The sequence below is a fragment of the Salminus brasiliensis genome, chromosome 1, assembly GCF_030463535.1.
Source record: "Salminus brasiliensis chromosome 1, fSalBra1.hap2, whole genome shotgun sequence".
Classification (NCBI taxonomy): Eukaryota; Metazoa; Chordata; class Actinopteri; order Characiformes; family Bryconidae; genus Salminus; species Salminus brasiliensis.
In genome coordinates this window covers 33,425,623-33,448,123 of record NC_132878.1, presented here as the reverse complement: position 1 = coordinate 33,448,123, position 22,501 = coordinate 33,425,623, and the positions used below count along the sequence as shown (strand labels likewise).

At 41.2% G+C, this 22,501-nt stretch overlaps 1 protein-coding gene across 1 annotated transcript in view; it reads right to left on the bottom strand.

Moving 5' to 3' along the window:
• Positions 1–15,307: 15,307 nt before the first annotated feature.
• gnpat (glyceronephosphate O-acyltransferase) overlaps positions 15,308–22,501 on the bottom strand; it is a 25,565-nt gene continuing 18,371 nt past the window's right edge. Inside the window, exons 14-16 of the mRNA XM_072678188.1 lie at positions 22,025–22,118; positions 21,870–21,931; positions 15,308–20,772 (exon numbers count right to left, since the gene is read on the bottom strand). Coding sequence (XP_072534289.1) covers positions 20,729–20,772; positions 21,870–21,931; positions 22,025–22,118 — 200 coding nt within the window. The 3' untranslated portion in view covers positions 15,308–20,728. The remainder of the gene's footprint in view (positions 20,773–21,869; positions 21,932–22,024; positions 22,119–22,501) is intronic.

The following is a 22,501-nucleotide window of genomic DNA, read 5'->3' as shown; positions in this document are numbered from 1 at the left end:
TCTTACATAAAAAATGAGTTAATTATAAGTGGTCACATATAACTGAACTGTTTTTCTCAGCATGAAAATATCTTTTTGGAACAAATCTCTTGTGTGACAAAAACACACCTAAATTTGGCCAATCCAACATAGTAGTAGTAGTAACTAATTAAATTACATAAAATTAACTTAGATAAATGTTACATTGTAATCATATCATAACACACAATTTTACCATTTACAAAAACATATACAAATAATAATAAAAAATATATTATAAAGACCATATTCCATTTTTTTTCTTTCTTTTTTAACTCTTTTTAACAACAAGTATACTTTCGTACTTTTGAATGAAACTTACTTTTAAACTCATTTAGTTTTGATTGAATTTAAGTCAAATAATCCTGTTACATTAATTAATTAATCAAAGGTTCATTCTTTTGTTTACTGTTAACTGTTTTTCTGCCCTAAACACTAACAGTCAACCACAAACTAACCCACAAATGAACACTACAATTTCAAGCCAGTCTTAATCCACCAGCTTTGACAGCCTTTACCACAAACCCCAAACAGCCAACCACTACCTATGCCACTACCTAACCACTAAGAGAAGGTACCCGGGGGAATGATTACACACTGACGGTGACTGAGGGTGAAGAACACTCCCAATATGAGTAAGAGTACAAGTACCAATATGAGTAAGAGTCTTGACTGTACAAGAACCTAAAAAAATAAAATAAAATAACTTTGGAAAGCAGGCACAGTTTTCACTTTGAATACAGTTATTTAAACTCTTTAAGTATATTTTTTACTTTATTAAGTAATACTCCGTTCTCATTCTTTAGTTGATTGCCATTAATCTAGTCTAGAACCAACACAGAAATTAACAACTTGCTCTTACAGAAGCCTGAGTTCAAACAAGCAACCATTACAAAATAACACAACTATCTAAGAGAAGGTACCCAGGGGGAATGATTACACGCAGATTGTGAATGAGGGTGCAGGCCACTCCCAATATGCAAATATTGCATTGTTAATACATTACTACTGCGAGTCTCTGTGATGTTGCTGTTGCCATTGAGTGTTTTTGTTTCTTTACGCTATTTCTGTCTGAAAATATACATATAAATATAATATGTAATAATGTAAAATATCGTAGCAGACTGTTTACTGCCCCATATGTGTTAGATACAGGTTCTTGTTTTTGTTCTTGGCCTATAACAGAAATGACGTAGGAACGTCTACCAGCATGGGAACTAAAATTGCAAGTGGACTCATACTGTTACAATCACGGTTCACTACATGGACCGACTGAAGGGTGGTCAAGCTCTCGCAACCTATCAGTGACACTGACGTGAGTATAAAAAAATAGATAAGTAAATAAATGTAATAAGACAGAGTGAAGAAAGAGAGAGAGAAAGTATGTGATTACGGTGCTGTCTCGGCCACCTCTGCAGTAACACTTGCCAAACTCATATGAGATGACCTTGCTGTTCCCCCTTACCAGCTGCTCACAGATTCTCTCTTTCCTGCCTGCTCGCTCGCTCCCTATGACAGGTTGTACAGCTCATTTGAGTGTGCTGCTAGTTCTGGCTTGCTCTGATACAGGTCTGCCCTCTGCTCTCAGTGGGAGGCGGGCGGAGAGACTCAAACTGATAACCCCTCCTCCTCTCTTTCACTTTAACTCTCCACCCTCCTTCCTTTTTTTTTCTCCATGATAAATCTTGCTGACACCTCTTTCATTCAATCTCTCTGCCTCAGGAAAGGAATTTACTCTACACTTATGTATAATTTAATCACTACACTAAAAAAGTGTTTGATCAATTAAATAAAATATAAGTTGTTACACCAAAATATATTAGTCTTTGAAACTATATGTATGTTTAAGTTTATAGAGATAATCTCCTCACTCAGCACAAAATAAATTTTGTAATTACACCCAAAACCATGCATTTTCTTTAATTGCACACCTTATAACATTTTGTGTAGATCTACACAAGACATTTTTATACTTCAACTGAACCTTTAAGCTGATAGAACCAGAAACCACTTATAAAACAACCTACAGTATTTAAGCAGAACAGTGTCAGGCTCATCAACACCCAACAACTTCCCCTTACAGCATTTACCACTAACGCCAACAACTCAATCACTACATAAACCACACCAGCTTAGCTAAGATAAGGTATCTGGGACAATGACTACATGCTGAAGGTGACTGAGGGTGTAGGACACGCCCAATATGCAAATAGATAAGACCAGAAGCCAATAGGAAAAGTGAGTTTTACTTAGCAGAATACTGAAGCAGCACAACTGACTCAGTTACTGGACTTGTTGAGAAACATCAATATGAGAGAAATGAGTGAATCCAACATCACTGCAGTTTCTATTTTGGTGTCTTTGTACCATTGTTAAGATTTAGAGGGTCAATCCCTATTGGGAGTGTCCTGCACCCTCAGTCACCGTCAGTGTGTAGTCATCCCCCCAGGTACCTTATCTTAGCTAGAGTATGCTCCCAGTGTTTTCTGTTACTATCAGCTGTTAACTCAAAAGGTTGAATTGAAGTATAAACATGTTTTGTGCAGTTCTACACAAAATTCTGTAAAGCTTTGTGATTAAACAGTTTTCAGTTTTTTTACCGTTTTCAAGGTTTAATGGGTCAATTGCTGTCTGTTGCCAATGGCAGCTGGTTAAACTCAACTGTTATGAGTTGATTTAACTTTAAGATCCCTTTTGAATCTGGAAAATGATGCACTGTAACCTAACTGCACCATCTACTAAATTACTATCATAATAACATAATAACATAACTTAAATACTACTGACAGCTGGGAACTAACAAAAATGAATATTTGAGATGCACACTTTGCTCAGTTCATTAGTGTTAGATAAACATTTTGGCAGATATTGAGTTATAGTGGATTTATTCAGTTGAGTTATATTGACTGAGTTTACAGAGTTATTAATCACTGTTTAAAACAGAGCCTTTTTTATTTTGACACCAGTAAAACATTGATTTAATCTTAAAGGTAAGTCCAACCTCTTTAATATCACCTCAACACCAACAGTAATAAATCAACACAAAAGCTGGTCAGCCCAGGACTAAAGGGAGACTGTAACAGGAAAATGGCCAAAAGCAAGTGTATTTGGCTTTTATTTTGGCTGCTAAATGAGCTGCTGTGTGAGGAGACTGATAACACCCCTCACTCAGGGTAGCTGAGGGGCTGAGACTGTCTGGAAAGTGGAAAACACAAAGATAACAGGCCTGTTAACTCAGCTGATGTGTAATGGGAAAGAACTGCCCCTATAAATTGATGCAAACTGGTATCAAACAGTGTGAGAAAGTTATTGTTACCCAACAAGACCTTAAAATGTTTGTCTACCCGAGCTATCTGGAGGTGGTGGGAAATGAACTCAGCCATGCGTTCAGTACACCAACTAAAATAACATGAAACCTCCTCACTAAAGACAGGTTTGAAGAGACTCCTGCCTTGAAACGACTTCCAGATCATGGTTGCTGTCTAGGTGAGCAGAAATCCAGTCAGGCTCTTCAGACTCTGTATGTGATGAGCAGCATGTCTGAACACTCTTTTAAATGCTGGGAGTCTCAGCCTCAGTGGGACAGCCATCATAAACATGGTGTAAAAATATTGCTTACAAATTGACAGCTGGAATATTCTGAGTAAAAAATAAATATCTAACTATCTAAAATGTCATTAGTGTTGTATTGACTGTAATTGTGGTGTTTTGGGTCAGAGCTGTATTGAATTGTAGACAAAAACGTTTTAATGAAGTCTCCTGAAATTTGTTGGACATAAAACTGGGTATATCTCACCATATTCAATTATTTTGAGTTGAATATGTGAACATTTGATATTATTTTCCAGATTCAAAGGAGAGATCTTTGAGTTGAATCAACCTATAATAATTGAGTGTAATTGGTTGCCAGTGGTAAATGTGATTGAAACAGTGATTGGACAATGCAATATTAAAAATGGCTAAAAGACACAAAAATAGAAACTGCACTGATGTTGGATTCACTCATTTTCTGCTTGACTCCTGGTATCATCTATTTGCATATTGGGCTTGTCTTGCTCCCTCTAATCATACCCCATACTCTTTGATATAATGTTTAACTCTTCATGGTCCCATTATTGACCCTGGTGGGATCCTGGGTGGCATCCATATGTGGGACCAACATGGAACCCATGCACAAACCTTTCTGGTTCTGTGTAGATGAACATGACATAACAGGAGATGATTATAAGGGAGATTAAGAGATACGTGCAAACGTTTAACATTACTCAACATTCAGGTTTTGCTTTGTGCCCCTGCTTGTGCTGATAGAGGCTGGTTGTATTGAGAAGTCCCACTACAGTTCCATGACCTTCTCAGTTCATATGTATGTTTTGCTTCCTTAAATTGTTTATTGGATACTTTTTCTTGAGTTCATTATTCAGTTTTTTTTTTTTATTTCAGTGTGTGTTCGGGTTGCACTACACATTTCTGGGGAGCAGTGAGATTCCATCAAAAAGCATCTCCTGTAAAAAAAAAAAAAAACACCAGACAGACAGAACCAATAAAATGGCAACTCTAATGTGGATATGTGCAGTTTATTCATTTACTGTAATTAGAATAACCCTGTGCTTTATTCACATTGTCTTCGCTGGCCTCTCACCAGACAGACTGAGAGAGAGAGGAGAGAAAAGCAGGATTGATGCACTCTAATTGTAATTTTGAGAGCTTTTTTGGCAGCTCTGTAAGGAAGTTTACCTATCAACCCATTTTAATTAAACCAGCCTTCGCTATTCACTTAATGAAAGGCTTCATTGAAACCCAATGGAACTCATTTGGTAATGATAATTGGCTAGGGCTGCAACCACAGAGGCTAATGCACTAAACTCTCTGATACACATACACACACACACAAGCACAGGCTAATGTGCTAGGCTCGCTCATTTGAATAGTGCTGATCAGACCGAGGCTATAATTTCATAATAAAATTTCCTGTAATGCACAGCCACGGTCTCGTTACCCAGGGGGCCCAGGGGCGAGGCACCATGACTCGACTCTGATGAAGCGGAGCCCGCCACACAAAACATCACACACATCCTAACTGTGCTCTTAGATCTGTAGGGAATTATTTTTCTTTATCTGGCGGTGCTCCTCTTTACACAGAAAGAGATAGTGTTCATTATTAGTGTTTACAGGCTTTAATCAGATCCCCTACATTTAATAACAACAGTCATACCTACCTGTCTTCTAACAGCCTTGTACCTTTATTGTTACCATCATTACTACTGTTAGCAGTTGGTTCAGTATTAGGATATATCATATATATCATTTTCATCTTTCTTTACATGTGTTTTACAGCCATGTTTTGAATTTTGCAGTGTTTGCATGTAATTCTTCTGAACAATACGATAAATATGTTAAACATGACGTTAGACACAGTAAACAGACAAGACAGGTATGTAATGTGCTGGGACATATAGCTATACACACTCAGCTTACAACATACATAACCTGATAGGTGTGCACATGGTGGGAGCATCAATAGACATGTTTATGTGAGTGCATATGACATATGTGTGTGTCAGTGTGTGTTGTGTGTGTGTGTGTGTGTGAGAGTGTTTGAGGTGAGCGGGGGTCTCAGATCAGTCCCTGTGTGTTGGACATCTGATGACTTGAGGGTAGATGCTGTTGCAGAGTCTGGCAGCGATGGCTTGGATGCTCTGGTACCTTCTGCCATGTGTGGGGTTGAACACGATTCTGGTGGCTTTGCAGATGCAGTGTGTGGAGTAAATGTCCATGATGGAGGGGAGAGACACCCCAATGATCTCAGCTGTCCTCACTATTCGTTGTAGGGTCTTGTGGTCAGAGACATTTATATATATATATTGTGTGTGTATATATACACACATAACATATATACAACATACTTAAAAAGATATACAGATAGAGAGAGCAAGAGAGAGAAAGAGAAGGGACAGAAAGAGCAATAGCAAGAGAAAAAAGGACAGGACAGAAAGAAGGAAAGAAAGAGAGAGAGAAAGGACAGAAAGACAGACAGAAAGAGAGGGGACGTAAAGAAAGAAAAAGAGATGGGGACAAAAAAAGACAGACAGACGGATAGAGAGGGGATAGCAAAAGAGAGGGGACAAAATAAAAGGGGATGGAAAGAGAGACAGAAATAGAGGAGACATAATAAAAGGGGATGGAAAGACAGGCAGAAAGAGAGGAGACAGAAAGAAAGAGAAAAAGAGAGGGGACAGAAAGAAAGAGAGAAAGAGATCAAGAGAGGGGATGGAAAGATAGAGAGAAAGAGAGGTGGAGAAAGAGAAAAGGAGAGGGGAAAGAAAGAGTGGGGACAGAAAGAGAGAGAAGGGACAGAAAGAAAGGGGACAAATCTTTAATAAAAGGCTCTTCCAGCAGCCAGTGGAGCGGGTTGTTCTCCTGTCTTAAAAAATCCTCATACTTTAAAAAGTCCAGAATGAAAAATGGGTAATCCACTTAAACGTAACTGCTTGTTAAAGACCAGTGCAATGTTCAGACCCAGTCAACTGAATTTAGCCACCTCTCTCCACTCATCAGGAATTTCTGCAGAAACTGCAGATGAAAAGCTGATCTGCTAACAAGGTGCACCAGGCCTTTCCCTCCCTTCCTGCCTTGGTAGGAATAGCACTCCATGTGGAACACCCCCCCCCCCCCCCCCATCTAAATCATTCCAATTTTGCTGCCTTCAACCCCAAGGAAAACTCCCAGGTACCTTATCCCCCTTCTTTTCCAACCCATATCAGCTGGTATTAAAGGCAGCCTCCTTGCCCACCACCCCACTGGAAGAGTCTCGCTCTTCACCCAGTTCACGTTTGCACCAGTTCCCTTCACCATTACCATTACATCATCAGCATAAGCTGATATTCAGAGGAATGTAATTTTCATGTACCAAAACAACGCTGTTCATTTTAGAGCGCAGCAGTGCTTCAATGGTGAAGGAGTCTCAGACAATGCACAGCCTTGCCGTTTGTCCCAAAGAGAATTGAATAGACCACCATTCATTTAAGCCACCATTCATTTAAGACATTTTCAATGTCATGGTACAATACTATTATCTGGCCAATAAAGGATGGCCCAAGAGTCTCAAGTGTCAGCCATAGGTATTATTGCTCAACTTGATCAAAGGCTTTTACCTGGTCATTAGAAATGAGACCAAAATCAAGCCCCTATTTAAGATCTGTAAATCTTCAAAACGTCTCTGACTAAGCAATTATTAACCCTTATAAAATAGTATAATATATATCCCTATAAATGTTGCCCCCTTAGTCTTAGTTAGCCAGGCATTTGGAGAAGACCTTAAGATCTGTGCACAGGAGACTGACTGACTGAATGCCCTGCAGATTGCCCTTTTTAGGCAGCAGGGTGATGACAGCCCTCCTGCAGCTCAAAGGCAGGGAACCATCAGCCAGACTCTCATTTAGGACAGCTAGCAAATCAGCTTCCAGCTTCGTCCAAAAAGGTCTTATAAAACTCCACAGGAAGGCTGTCTATGCCTGGGGCAATCCCACCATCCATGCTCTGTAAAGCAGCATAGAGCTCATGCTCCCTGAGTGACCCTTCCAGTATATCACTGCAGCTTTCTGAGACCCTCTGCAATCCTGCACAGAATCCACCAGCATTTTCCCGATTATGGATCTCTGTTGTCTCTGTCAGCTCCTGCCCATCCTCCGAGTGCAGAGAGTGAATAAAACGACTGACCAAGACTCTGAAATCTGCACCAGGCTCTGAAAAGGAGAGCGGACCAGTCTCCCTGTGCCTAGACACCCAAATGGTCTCTAAGAGCAGAGGTTTTATGTTGTGTTGACAGAGTTGCTTCATTTGTACTTTTCCATAATCCTACCGCTCTCACAGGATACAGAAAAAGCTGTTTTTCCAATTTAAACTTATTCCAACAAACAGTGAAATCTTTTTATTTATTTTTTTATTAACGTCACACAGTAGGGAAATTTTAGGGCTTATGATTCGCAATCACAAAACAGAGCATAAAACCAAACAGTGATCTGAAAAACCCACAAGAGTAATCAAACTAATCAAACTTTTTAAAATATTAAGCTGGGGCTTAAAACAATGAAAGTGATCTAGCCTGACCAGTGACACAAAGCTATCTCTCGCATAGGCCCATGTATACTGGCTAGTGCTCCAGTTTAGAGTTTGTGAGTTTTTGGGGACTGAGATGCAGCATGAGGTTCAGAATGATTCCTATCTAGAGTATCATTATCCTCTGCTAAAAACCACCCCCCATAAACAGAAAATCCTCACAGCTGACAGTGTTAAGGAAAGCAACCCCACTTGCAGGACTGAGCAGGCACAACCATGCACCTTCCCACCATCACCTGCTCAACCTCATGAGTGATTGGTGGAAAGTGTCTCAAACAGAATTCCCACCCCACCTGTAGTAGAGCTTATGTTGCTCAGAAGAACCTCCCCTTCAAATTCTTTCTTCCGATCAATTCTGTTAGCCCCGTCACTGCTTCTCCTGAATCAGCATGATGTCAATCCCTTTCTGCCTGATGAGCTCATATGGCAGTGCTCTTTTCCGTATGTCACATAACCCATTCAGATTTAAACGGCCCACACTCATGCTGCTCATAAAAAGAAAAAAGGATTGGCACAAGCAATAGCAAATGGAAAAGCAGAATGATACTAGGAGGATTCAAATTCAGCCAAAATAAGCATTTGCAAGTTTCCATCTCAACTCAATTGTCTGTAAATTTCATGTGCAGTAAACTGCTCCTCACCCTCACTTCTCAGAGAAGCTCGGACTGAGACAATAAAAAGCTTGTGATCAGGGAAACACTCTTCAACCACAACACCTTTCATATTCTTGGTCTTATGAAGAAAAGGCTGTATCTTTTCAAAAGCATGCACACCTACTCCACTGACTTTTAACATCTGGCAGATTCTGTCTGAGTCATCAAGGGTGCCAGAGCCAGAACCCAGGGTTCTCTTTGTGCTTCACGCTTTGTACCTTCCCTTTATCCCACTAGATTTAGTCCTCTTCATTTTCCTTTTTCCAGACGGGATTCTGAAAACAGTGTCCTCAGCCATGGTTTCTGTCTCCATGCCCTGCCCTTCCAAAATCAGTTGAGCAGCATCAACAGCAGCCACCCCCGCCAAGAAAGGGGACAGAAAAAGAGGGAGAGGAGGGAATGAAAAAGAGAGAAATAGATGGGAACAGAAAGAGTGAAAGAGTGGACAAAGAGAGACAGAATAAGAGGGGACAGAGAGAGAGAGAGAGAGAGAGAGGTGGGGGGACAGAAAGAGATGGGAAAGAAAGACAGAGAAAGAAAGACAGAAAATAAGGGGACAGAAAGAGAGAATAATAGAGGACAAAGTAAAAGAGAAAGAGAGGGGACAAAAAGATTGAGAAAGAGGGGACAGAAAGAGAGAGAGTGAGAGTGAAAAAGGAGACAAAGGGACAAAAAGAAAAATAGATGGGGACAGAAAGAATAAAAAAGAGAGGGGACAGAGAGAAAGAGACAGAAAGAGAGAGAGAGAGAGAGAGAGAGAGAGAGAGAGAGAGAGAGACCTGTGCTGCTGAAGCTGCTCAGTTCTTAGTGCTTGAGTCTTTGGTTGTGCTACTCCACTGGTCTCGGGGGGAGAATTAAAGGGGGCTTTTCATTTTTCTATCAAAGTGATGATGTTCTCGCGCAGAGAGCTGTTCTAAACGAGAAAAACAAAGACTGCTGTTGTTCTTGGATCAGAAGAATGGAGATGGTTGATGTTTCAGTGCTGAGATCTCTTCAAACCCCACTTCCTGTTCTCTTACACCACCTTCACTGGCTTCCTGGATGGAACCTTTTAAACATGAAAGCTGCTTTTGGCTTCTCTGTGATCCTTCAGGATGTTTTTATTCCCCTCTAAACAGCAGTGCTCACTCACTCTCACCCTACTGACCTGCTGTCTTTACACAGAGGAGCTTCAACACCTGATCACCTCACCTGCTTTCATCTCATCTGAGAGAGAGAGAGGGGCAGGAGAGAGAAAGACAGAGAATGAGAAAGTGAAAAAAATGTGCGAGAGAGAGAGAGAGAGAGAGAGAGAGAGAAACAGACAGAGGGAGAGCAGAAATGAGAAAAGAGAGAGAGAGAGAGAGAGAGAGAGAGAGAGAGAGAGACAGAGAGAGACAGAGAGAAATAGAAATAGACAAAGGGAGAGCAGATATGAGAAAAGAGAAAGAGAGAGAGAAAGCGAGAGAGAAAGAGAAAAATAGACAGAGGGCAAGGAGATGTGACAAAGGAAAGAGCACATAAATAAGAGAACAAAAGAGAGAGAGTGAGAGAAGGGGCAAAGAAGAAAGAGTGAGAAAAATAGAGAGAGGTGCGACAAAAAGAAAAACAGAGAGAGATGCAAATGAAAGAGCAAAAAAAAACTGAGAAAAAGATAGAGAGAGGAGACAGAAAGAGAACGCGAGAAATAGAGGAGAGTAGAAGAGAGAAATGACAGAGCAAAAGAGAGGAGTAAAGACAGCTAAACAAAAGACAAAAGACAAAGGGTGATATTAGATTACCTTTAAGACGAGCTGTTTTCTTAATGTCCTGTTATCGAAGCTTGTATCTGAGCTCAGTCCTCACTGTGGAGTGAGAGAGATTATAGCCAGCTGGTCTGAGATCAGTGTCACTGTGCTGTTTATGTTAGACTGATGTGAGAGTAAAATGACATTGTGTTGAGTTAAAGCGCAGGTCTGATCTGAGGCCTGTGTGCGTGAGAAAGAGAGAGAGAGAGAGAGAGAGAGAGAGAGAGAGAGTGCAGTGTGAGAGAGACAGGTGTGTCCAGCTGTGTGGTTTGGCAACTAGCCAGCTGAGGTGAGGTCTGTGAAGAGCTCGCATTGTGTGAAACGGGCTAATCTACAATCTGCACCTCGCAAAATGACAGCCTGAACAGATTCTCTCTGGCAGCAGCCGCGGAACTGCAGAGACAGCCGATGCTGCAGAAGCATTTTACCCAGCATGCACTGCAGCCTAACGAATAGTTGCTCCCACTGCGCTGTTTCACTTCGGCTTCACCCAAAATCCGACTTTAGCTGACAAAACAGACCACGTCTAAGAGCAACAGCTTCCCAGACTGTGTTCAGGTGAGGAGCGAGAGTAACAGGCCCACTCCATTCACTCTGTACAGGATGACCCTGGCCTGTCTAATACTATGGGGGTTGCCCTTGTGCCATCACAACAGATCTGACCATTTGAGGCATGGACTCCACAACGCCTCTGAAGGTGTCCTGGGGTATTAGGCACCAAGATGTTAACAGCAGGTCCTTTAAGTCCTGTAAGTTGGGAGGTGGGGCCTTCATGGATCACATCAATGAGCCTTGGGTGCTCATGACCCTGTTGCTGGTTCACCAGTTGTCCTTTCTTGGAGCACTTTTGGTAGGTACTGACCCCTGCGGTAGGAACACCCCACAAGTGATTCAGATCCTCATTCTTGACAAGTTTCTCCAACGTGGACAAACGTCTGGTTTGTTTTGGCCAAAGTGTGCCATGCAAAAGTTTACCACTGCAGTGTGGAAGGAGCTGCAGTCAGACTGCTGTGTGTATTCACTAGGAATCCATCTGTGGTGCCTGTTGCTAAGCAGAGAAGGAGCAGAGCATTTCTTCTCTGGAGTGAGGAATCATGCTTCTCCTTGGGGGTTGCCAGGAGAACGGTACTTGTCTGACTGCATTGTGCCAAGTTTGGTGGAGGGGGGATTATGGTGTGGGGTTGTTCTGAGTTGCATTCAGCATACCAAGAGATTTCGGTCAATTTCATGCTCCCAACTTTGCGGGAACAGTTTAGGGACGGCCCCTTCCTGTTCCAACACGACTGCGCACCAGTGCACAAAGCAAGGTCCATAAAGACATGGATGAGCGAGTTGTAGGTGTAGAAGAACTTGACTGGCCTGCACATCCACAGTCCTGACATCAACCCGACAGAAGACCTTTGGGATGAATTGGAGCGGAGACTGCGAGCCAGGCCTTTTCATCCAACATCAGTGTCTGACCTCACAAATGCACTTCTGGAAGAATGGAAAGCCCTACCAGAAGAGTCTGGGGGCACACAGGTGTCTATCGTGGTTAGGATGTTGTGTCTGGGAGGCTTCAAGTAGGCCTAGTTAATTAAACACTGTTCTGTCTACTGTCTACTTGGTTCTATACCTGATTTGTGTTTATGTTTGTGATTTACCTCAGGTGTTAAACATGGGCCCTGTCTGGGTTGTACACTGCACATGAAGCCTAGATAGGATCCGTTCAAGATTAGGGTGGGCTGTAACAATGGGGCCCATTTGGAAAGCTCAACAGGGTTCCAGTAACAACACATGTACAAACTAACTCTGAGCCCATGCCCACCTCCAACCCACCAAGCACTGGTTTCACGCATGTGAGTCCCACATAAGCATGTTGGGTGGGTATATTTTGGATATACAGGAACATATGCACATATACCTTTATAGCTTTATCTGTGTTGGGGCAGCCAAGGTCTAAAGCAGGGTTGGCACTGGAGGTTGCTGGTTTGATTCCCTTGATTTGCAGTAAGTGGAGACTGGGGAATGTAGGCACCCAAACAAGACACCCAACCTCAAAACTGCTCCAGGTCTAAGGAGTCTGCCCACTGCCCCTAGTCACTAGTGTCCCAGCCAACATGCTCATGTATGGGTCTCACATGGGTGGAACATAAGCTAGGTGGGTTCTAGGTGGGCATGGACTCTGAGTGGGTGTTGCTACTAGGACACATTTGGGCTTCTCAAATGGGCCCCATCGTTACAGCCCACCTTAATCTAACATAGGTCCTTTCTAGGCCCCAAACACAGTGTTTACAAGTTTAACGCCCATCACTGACCCTGTGGGGCCAGCATGGAAACCATGGACAAAACATTCTGGTTCCCAGTTGGGCTACCAATACAGGCCACACATGGGTATGTTAACTGGGCGTGTATGTTCACAGCCATGGATGGGTTAAATTCAGAGGCTGAATTCCACTGTGCTGCAAAGTACAGATATCAGATATAAATTTCACAAATGTTTTTGATAAGAGGATATGTATGTACACATATTTTTGTTCTCTAAGGATGGGTATAAAATCACAAACTCAGAGGCTAATGCTATTGGTACTGTTTAGCTCTCTCTTATTCCAAAGCTTTCTTTTTGTAGCTTTAAATTGTGTTCTGTCAGGTGCAGTGATTCCTGACTGAGCTGTAAAAAACTGCAGCAGGCTTTGGTCTGGGCTACAGCAAAAAGCCTGCAGTTTCTCAGTGGTGCCGATAATGCGCATTTCAGAGATCATGACAAAAATAAAGAGAGATTGCTCCCCAGGGGCCTCCGTTCACCACTTCAATTAGATTGTATTGAATTTTATTAAATCTTCTCTGGGCTGTCACTTCATTCTGGTCGCCATCCGAGGATTATTGTTTATTTCGCTGTCAGAGCAGCGTCTGAGGAAACTCCCAGCACGCCTCTTCCTGTGGGCTGCGGTTTAAACACAGCTAATAGAACTGCTCCCTCCTGGAAGTTAAAACAATGTGTTAGACACCGAGAAAAATGGTTGCGTATAGCCGCCAGAGAGGGAGATTCGTGGTTACCTTTTAAGGATCAGTTCGCCAATACAAGCAACATGGCTAATATTAACAACAAAAGCAAGGGGTAGGGGGAGATTAGCATGGTTTTACTTGCAAATTGCTAACTGGCCTTTTGGGCTTTCATTCATTATCAGCATTGTTGACGGAAGCACTCTGTGACATGGATGTCCACACAGTTTTTTTTTCATGATTAGATTTTGAATGTTAAAGATCTAAATTGTTGTCTTCTATGACCACCTGCCTATTATACTGTCTGCCCTGTGTGTCTCCAAAACCACCCAACCCGTCAAGTCATGAGCTTTACAAGGCTTTTGAAGGTGTCCTGTGGAATCAGCCAGCAGATGTTGTGTAAATTGTGAGGTGGGGCCTCCATCAACTGGACTTGTTCCAGCAGATCCCACAGATGCTCGATTGAATTAAGACCTGATGAATTTGGAGGCCAAGTCAAGATCTTGAAATCCTCACTGTGTTCCTTAAAGCTTTTTTGAACAACTTGTGCAGTGTGGCAGGGTCAGGACTCTTAACATTTAGGGCTTTTAGGATGTCTAAACATTGCTGTAGTGATTTTATTCACAGTTCATTCATATCATTAGAAATTAGAGGTAGGGTCATACAGCTCTCTTGTCTCCTACTCAAAAACATCAACAAGATTCAATGGAATGCGCCAATAATACAAACACGGCTTGCAACTGGTGTGAACAGCTTTACTGATCATAACGAGAGTCCTTTGATCTTGGTGTTTGATGCAAAATTGACCCCTTTCAAATGTATTGTTTTTGTGATGTCACAAAGATTGATGCATTTTACATGTATTTCCCTCTTTACCTGACAGAAGTTTGGTTCTACCCACTCAGTGTTTCAGCCTGGACTGCTTTTTGAACAGGGCAGCCAATCAGAACCATATTTACATATAAATATATATAACATTGTAGGAAATTGGTCCTTTAAATACAGAAATGCATGTTAAATGTAAAGGTTAATTTTCAATTGAAATTTCATCACATTTGGCAGTAATAGATTACTCAACAGTAATAAGTGATGGGGTTCTCATGCATCCCTCTAAATTATCCACCCATCAGCACCCATACCCCCCCACACACACACACGTGCCAGTGCCTATGCGGCCTATGCGGCGACCCTTGACTGCTAAATGCTAATTTGCTGAATGTGTTCAGCTAAATGAGTCTAATCAATCAAAGGCTGTCAGAGTTCACCGGAGCACATGGCCAAGGCAGCCAAGGTAGCAGACCGCAGGAGCTCAAACAGGCGCAATTACGTCCTACAACAAAAACATTGTGTGAGCACTGTTAAGGTTGAGGGGGAAAAGGTACAGGAATTAATTTAGCATGTCTTTAGCATACGCAGAGTTTCATACAGGAAAGAAAAGACAGGCCTAAATTGGCTATTATGCTCAATGAGTTCAGAAAACAAGGGTCACAGTTTGTGCTCAGTTGCACAAATTATGTAAAGGACTCTGCAAAGGATATTTGTTAGGTTGACCCAGGAAAACCACCTTTACCGTTTCATAAAAGGGGGGGAAAAAAAAGGTGTCAGTCTGCCATCTAGAGGTGAAGCCCTGCATAGAAAAGAAAGGATAGCTACCCCACCTCTCTCGCTCTCTTTCTCTCTCTCTCTCTCTCTCACACACGTAAACACTCAACAGCTTTTCAAGCCACATTAAATCTTCAGTCCAGTGTTTTGATTATCAAACTTTAATCTTGTCATTACAGATTTAATACCAAACACACCACAATCATTATCACCATATAATCATTATTCATTAGACAAACGCTGTCAAACCATGAAATTACACACATCATTAATGCTAGACAACCATGGAAAATGAACAAAACAGAAAGTAACAGAACATTACTTTGGCAAAACAGTTGGCAACACTCTCGGTTAAGAGGGTTTAATAGGTCCTGAGAGATAGAAGAGTGATGAGACATAGAAGAAGTGGTTACAGGCATCATTGGGTTAATGTATTAGTACGGCTCACGTCATTTCATCCTTTCTCCCAACTCTCCTTCTTTAGCCCCGTTCTTATGTGGGCCCATACTTCAGGCTCTCATGTTAGTTTCAAAGCAGTTGCTGAACAAGCCTTGGTAGTTACAGAAGAAATAAGCGTAAAGACTATCTGCAGTATTGCAAAATTGATGCATAATTAAATGGTTATGATGTAAACTGAGTCATTCAGAGTGGGTCTAATGTGAAACACTTCGCTTCAGGGTAAAAATAAAAGTCAAAATCGTTCACAGTGGTGGCGAAAGGACATTTCCAGACATCTGAAAAAAGTTAAGTGCTTAACAAGGCTTCCTCATAAAAAGGTCTTACACTAAATAATTGAAATCTGATGCCTGAAACACCAGAATATTGAGATCTCAATAATATTTTACCATAGTATTGAGCTGGTTTTGGCTGAAGATCATCGCTATTTTATCAACATTTCACACCGGACTATGCTGAATGACATGTTTACTCAACGCAGAAATGTAGAAATTTGGTAGAACTGCAGAAAAATGAACCATCAGTTTAAAGGAGCTAATCACTTTATTAAGCTACAGGTGCTCCAACCACAGCTGTGCTCCTTCATAGCGTCTGTTTAAACTAGCTTTCCATAAAACTGATAAAGATCCTGTTCACTCTAAAGAGAAACTGTAGCGCACAGAATGATTTTTGTCAGAATGTCTATACTCAAGAGTATCATGCGTTAGCTACAACGAGGCAGTCCAGCTAACTAGCATAGCTTTTTTTTCATTAGGCTGTATGTGATTTTTCATGTTTAATGTTCATTGAAGCTCGTCCAACTTTTGAACAGTGGCTAAGAAAGAACACGTTTGTGGGTTCGAATAGGTCAGCGAGTTGCTTTAGGGAACTTTAGTGTCCACATTTCCTAGAAAGGTCTGTAGAGGGCCAGGTTTCTAGACTGTCCTCAGCTTTTACCGATGTATTCCAAGGGTTCCAGAAATAGTTTGAATTTGTTTTGTCTCGCTTTCCAACGGCAGTCAAAGCACAGCACAGTCATTAAACATCCGTACCCCGTGAGGACCTTTTCGAGCCATTTACAAGGCGAGAGGGGTTTGGCATATTCCAGTTATAAATCTAGGCCATGGTCAAAGCCTCATATTATTAACCCCTTAAACACTGTGATTAATTCTACAGTTATTAATGCTTCCGTTTTAGTATCCAGCAACTTGTACAATCTATACAGTGACTATTACAAAGCTTCACTCTTTAAACAAGGGTCACCATTATTAAATTCTTATTCACAATTTATTTCTTCCAATTAAGCAGGAGCAGGCCTGATGCCACTTGTTTGATCATTTGTTCTCCAGCTTCCGACACTCGATTAGTTACATACGGAGCTCCTGCTTGGTTAGAATTAAACCTACAGTCACATTTACCCTTTCCCATCAGTCTGGTGACGCCTGGTCTTTAGTATAAATGTGCTCTTTAGTGGAACTTTTGGTTCTGTAAAGAACTTTTCAGTAGATGTTTATATAAAGAATTCATTCATTTTTTTAACAATATGTGCAGTGAAGAACATGAAAAAACATGTTAACCATGGAAAACTAAAGTACCCTCCTCCAGTCAATGTTCATATATAAAAAATAAGCTTTCAAAAAACAGCCCAATTGAAATTTTTTGGTGAGGTCATAAAAACCAGTGCAGTATCGATCAGCCTACAGCAGTCTTCAGCTTTCAGTAGCAGCCATTCACACTGAAGTTATAAAGAGGAGTGTTATAGACTGCTTTTGAATGAGGCACAATACAGGGTGTCCAAGGCACAGTAACAAAAACAGACTATTTTAGGAGACGTTGGAAGCTTTGACCATGGTAGATGAGAAGAATTTAGGTTATGGGCCCTTTAAAGTGAACACAAATGGTTCTTTAGAGAACTATCCACTGAAATGTGCTTTGAAATGTGCTCTGAGGAACCCCTTTATGTTGGTACTGAGAGTACCATGTAAAAGACTCTAGGAATTATCCCTCAGCTTTGATATCTATCCTGCATGTAGGGTTCATGCATGTTGATAAATCATATCAGATGCAACATCGAAAGGATGAATGAATCAAAACGATCACTACTCTTCCTGTTCCAGTGCCACATTTCTCAAGAGGGGGAAGCTCTGACATAAGGCATTGTGTATGTGTGTTCAAACAGCGGTAATCAAAGAGTAACTGTTTTTCTGGGATACACAGTCATGGGTGATGTACTAAAATACATACAACTCTCAGAGATGCCACAGGTTCTAACATCGTACCATGAATTCAAAATAAAAACAAACCCTTACATTCACTGAAAAATGAAATATGGCTAAAGTACAGTGTAAACGCATGTTTCCGTGACTGTAGTGTTTAACTGATCTAACGGCAAAGGACAGTCTGTGGATGGCCAAGTCAATTCAAGTTTATCCTGCTTTTGTCAGAGTAACTGTCTCTACTGTCCAGGGAAGGATTTCTATTAGATTTTGAAGCATTTATACGAAGATTTGACTGCAACAAGGGCATTAGTGTGGTCAGGATGTTGGATGATCTTCAACATCCCCAACTCACCAACAGTATTGGATGGAGCACCATTGTTCCACTGCTCCACAGCTCAATGCTGAGGGGCTTTATATAGTTAATGTTTATCTGCTCCAGATAGTCCTATTCTAAAAGTAGTACCTCTCTACAGGGACTACACAAGCTGTGTGTGTGTGTGTGTACATTTGAACATCTGCAAAGCAATGCATGCAACTTAAAATAGCTGAATGCATTAATTAGAAGGGGTGTCCACAAACATTTGGACACAGAGTGTTTTTAGTAAGGATGTAATGATTTCAATACATACCTAGAAACCTACAAAAGCATTATTACAGTGTGCAGAGATTGTATAGAATTTCGCCAACACACCGTTCTCATTCATCAGCTTTTGTGGGAACAGCTATCAGGCATCTGGGTTCAAGTGGGTAGATAGCTGGCAAGCATTGTGATAAGTGGAGGGGGGAGGGATGAAGGGTGCTAAAATGTCCATTAAATTCTTTTTACAGAATTTGTAACCCTCTAAAGACATACTATGGCCCGGTGGTCGCAAGTTCGAATCCCAAGCCATGCCACTTTGCCATCGATGGCCGAAGTCTGAAAGAGCACAATTGGCCGTGCTCTGTCCACCTTGGCGATATCACTTTTGAAAAATGCCAATGTTGCAATAATGCTTACAAGTGATGCAGCCCTAATGCTCCAACAGTGTCCTACTAAACCCTTCACTACTATTAGCCATTCCTTGAATGGCCTATCCTAACACAAGAGTGTACTGCCCAGACCGCCCTTTGCAGCTCCATCGTTTAAACTTCACCTCAGTATCACCTAGTTGGATATTCCTAAATACTGAAAAGGTCTACCTGTTTGCATAACAAGTTTCACCTCTCAAAGCAGCCTCAGTTTTTTGCATCTTTTAAAAATATATAGCCTATATCAAGAGTACTAAAGCAACTTCTTCTGTACCAAACAAACTAGGACAGACAATATAGAATAAACACATCTCGTTAGTTGTTTGCATATGCTGCTCCACAGTATAAAAAGCAGGCTTCCCCTGTTTTGCAGCTTTGTAATAGGAGAAAAGACATGAAACAAAGCACACGTAAACATCCGCTAGCAATCTAACGGCCTTAAATAATCAAATCTGGTTGTTTTGTTCATCCGACTGAAACAAGCTCAAGAGAATGGCAGTCGTTTGGCGTAAGTGACAGTGTAGCAATGTTTGACTATTTCCTTTTATTGCCATTCTCTCAAGGTGGCAAAATTCAGTAACTTCCGAATGGAAAATGACCTATTTTTTTTTTTTGTATATAAATAACGTCTTCTGAAAAGCTAACACCTTTATCCCAAACAAAACACTGGAGACAGACCATGTTAATATGCAAAGAAAAAAAATACAAGCAAATAAATAAAAAGAGTGCAAAAAGAAAGCACCAAAAAATTGAGCAAAGGGCAACAGGCCGAACTCAAAGAGACCAGAATGGTAACAGTCTGGGGTGAAAGTGCAGTCTCCTCGAGTCAAAGCTGTTATGAATGCGATGGGTAAGCAAAAATAATAATAGAGATAAAGTAATCAGAAGATGGGTGTAGGGGGGGGGGGGGGGGGGGGTGAGGAGAGGTACACACTGCAAATACAGAAAGCATCTTAAAGTGTAGGCTGTATCTCACGGTAAGATTCTCGCAGGAATAGTCTTATTATTATTAGCATCGTCATCATCTTATTATTATAGATTATTGCAGGTATTTGATGACATTCATTTACTTATTTTTGCTGTCACACAAAAACCTTGTATCTCCAAAACACCAAAGTCAAAAACAGTCTAATCTTAAAAAAAAAAGAATTTATTCATTTTTGTCATTTTGGAGCATTTCTATTGGTCCATTCGACATGAAACTGGATGGGCGCTATGTTAATAACACCTTTTAGATTCTAAATATGCCAAAATGTGAAACCCACCCAAGATTGAGATATAAGTTTTTTTTGCATGACAGTATATGCAAATATACTTAAATAGGAGCATTACTTTTCTGGCACTGAAGCCACAACTTTACAAGATGCAATCACTTCAAATAAGTAACGTTGACATCTAGAAGCCTGAATAATCTTATAATACCCTTACAACAATCTCATAATGAGAAAGAGTAGAAATAGGACCTACACTTAAGAAGTGTTCACTTTCTTCACAGCGCAGCCTTCATGTTTGCCCAGTCACATTAAAGAGGGTTGGAAACACCTCAAAGAAAGAGAGGAATTAAAGACACCAGGCTTGATCACACGGAAGCGATCCCTCTAAGAGACACATTAAAGGAGGACGAGAGAGGCAAAGAGAAGGCAAAGAGAAAGAGAGAGGGAGTGTGACAGAAAGCGGGTACAGAGGGAGAGAGAGAGAGAGGGAGAGAGAGAGAGAGAGAGAAGCAGGCCCATATCGTAGACAGCGTGTCCCAGATGGTGAACCCGTGAAGTCTTTTTAAAGCTCGATGACGAACAGTCTTTGTAGTCAGCAAAGCCACGGCGCTTCGCGAAATTTGCCATTATGGTAATGAAGGCAGTTCAGGCTGGCTCTCCAGACGACGAGAGGGGTGTGTGTTCGTGTGTGTCCGTCTGTGTGTGTGTGTGTGTGTTTACAGCCGAGCGAGGACAGGTTTCTGGGTAGGAATTTTACCCCCTGAGAGATGAAGCAGAGCAAAAAGTAAACAAGCTGAGATTAGCACAGCAAAGTAACGTCTTTTAGCACGCTAGCGCTGTTCTCTTCAGTGGCAGCTACTCTAGGAAACTGGGTCATACAGAGCAAACTGCGCTCCTGTACTGAGACCTGCTGGCTATGGTTACAATAGAGTTGTCTATGAAGACATGCTAGCTGTATTCACCATAGCACTGTGCAGAACAGAGCTCTACAGAACATTGGCATTAAGCTCATTCAAGCTTGTGTTCGAGCAAAACTGAGACTCTTAAAAGTGTCTAAAAGTTTGAGCCATCCTACATTTCTTCTGTATTCGATTGCATTCAGTCACAAGAGCAGTTGCGTTACTGTGTTACTGACGATAGATGATAAGGTCTGGATCACAAACACCACCCCAACTCATCCCAAATGTATTAAATGGAGCTCCATCACTCCAGAGAACATCACATCCCAAGGTTATACCCCACTAGCCCAAACCTGGCATTAGGCATGGTGCCAACAGGTACATGTTTATCTGCTCCAGGGAGTCCCGTTTCATTGGCAGTATTTCTCTACAGGGACTAGACAAAGTGTCTGTGTATGCATTTGCACATCTGTGTCAGCAACTTAGTGTCAGTAACTGAATGCGTTCATTAGAAGGGGTGTCCACAAACATTGGACAAAGTGTATGTATATATATATATATATATATATATATATATCACCATGCTGCCAGTGCAGGTACATGGACAGCTGTGGCATCATGGGAGATCGATCTGGCAGTCTCTCAGTTATACAGCAAGGTACGGTTCTTATACAGCTACACCACTCAGGAGCCCCATTTTGTACGTGTGTGAAAGGTCTTGAATTTCTCATTGGGTGGAAGGGAATTCTTGCCAATGTTCTATAAAGCCTGTCTGACCTGTCAACTGTTGCTATGGACAGAGCATAGATAGGACTGTTTAAATTTCATCAAGCTGTTTTACAAGTACAAGATCTCAAAGGTCAAGCTGTAAAGCTGTAAAACAGACTGTAAAGGATCCAGATGCATGATCTCTTCTAAATCCTAATGTGTTTCTGATAGGATGTGACATCACACTCACCCAGCATGTCCTCCAGTGAGTTCACAGCAATCTTGTTCACCTTGAGAGTCACCTGATCACCACTAAGGAAAATAATAACACAGTGTCAGATGAGAAAACTTTCAAAGCTTTTCAACAAAATATACACAATGAACGTTTCTAAAGACGGTTCTTACGCTTTGACTTTCCTGACAGCCTTCAGCCGCGTCAGGGCAGCTAAGGCGTTCTTCTGCAAATCTGATGATAAGGCTTCATAACACTTCAGACTTCCTGCAGTTATGAGGAAAAAATCAAAACAGTGAGAGATTTCTGCTTCTAAAAACAGAAGAACGAGGTCTACTAGAGCACCAGATTTTCAAGACCATGTCTTACTTTTGACATCTCGATTGTAAAACAGCCGCACTATATTAACAATTCATAGAATAATCAAATCAAATGATGCATCTGATCAGGACTTTATGCTTTGGATTGTTTAAGACATTTATACTGTTTAAGACATGAAAGTGTAGCGATATACTCAGTGAAAGCCTAATGTTTAAAATGATTTGTATTTAATTGCATTAAATACAAGTCACACTTTTCACACTTACAGCTGTTTGCAGTAAAACAAACAGACAACAATAATGTAAACAGCTTAGCACAACTAACAGTGG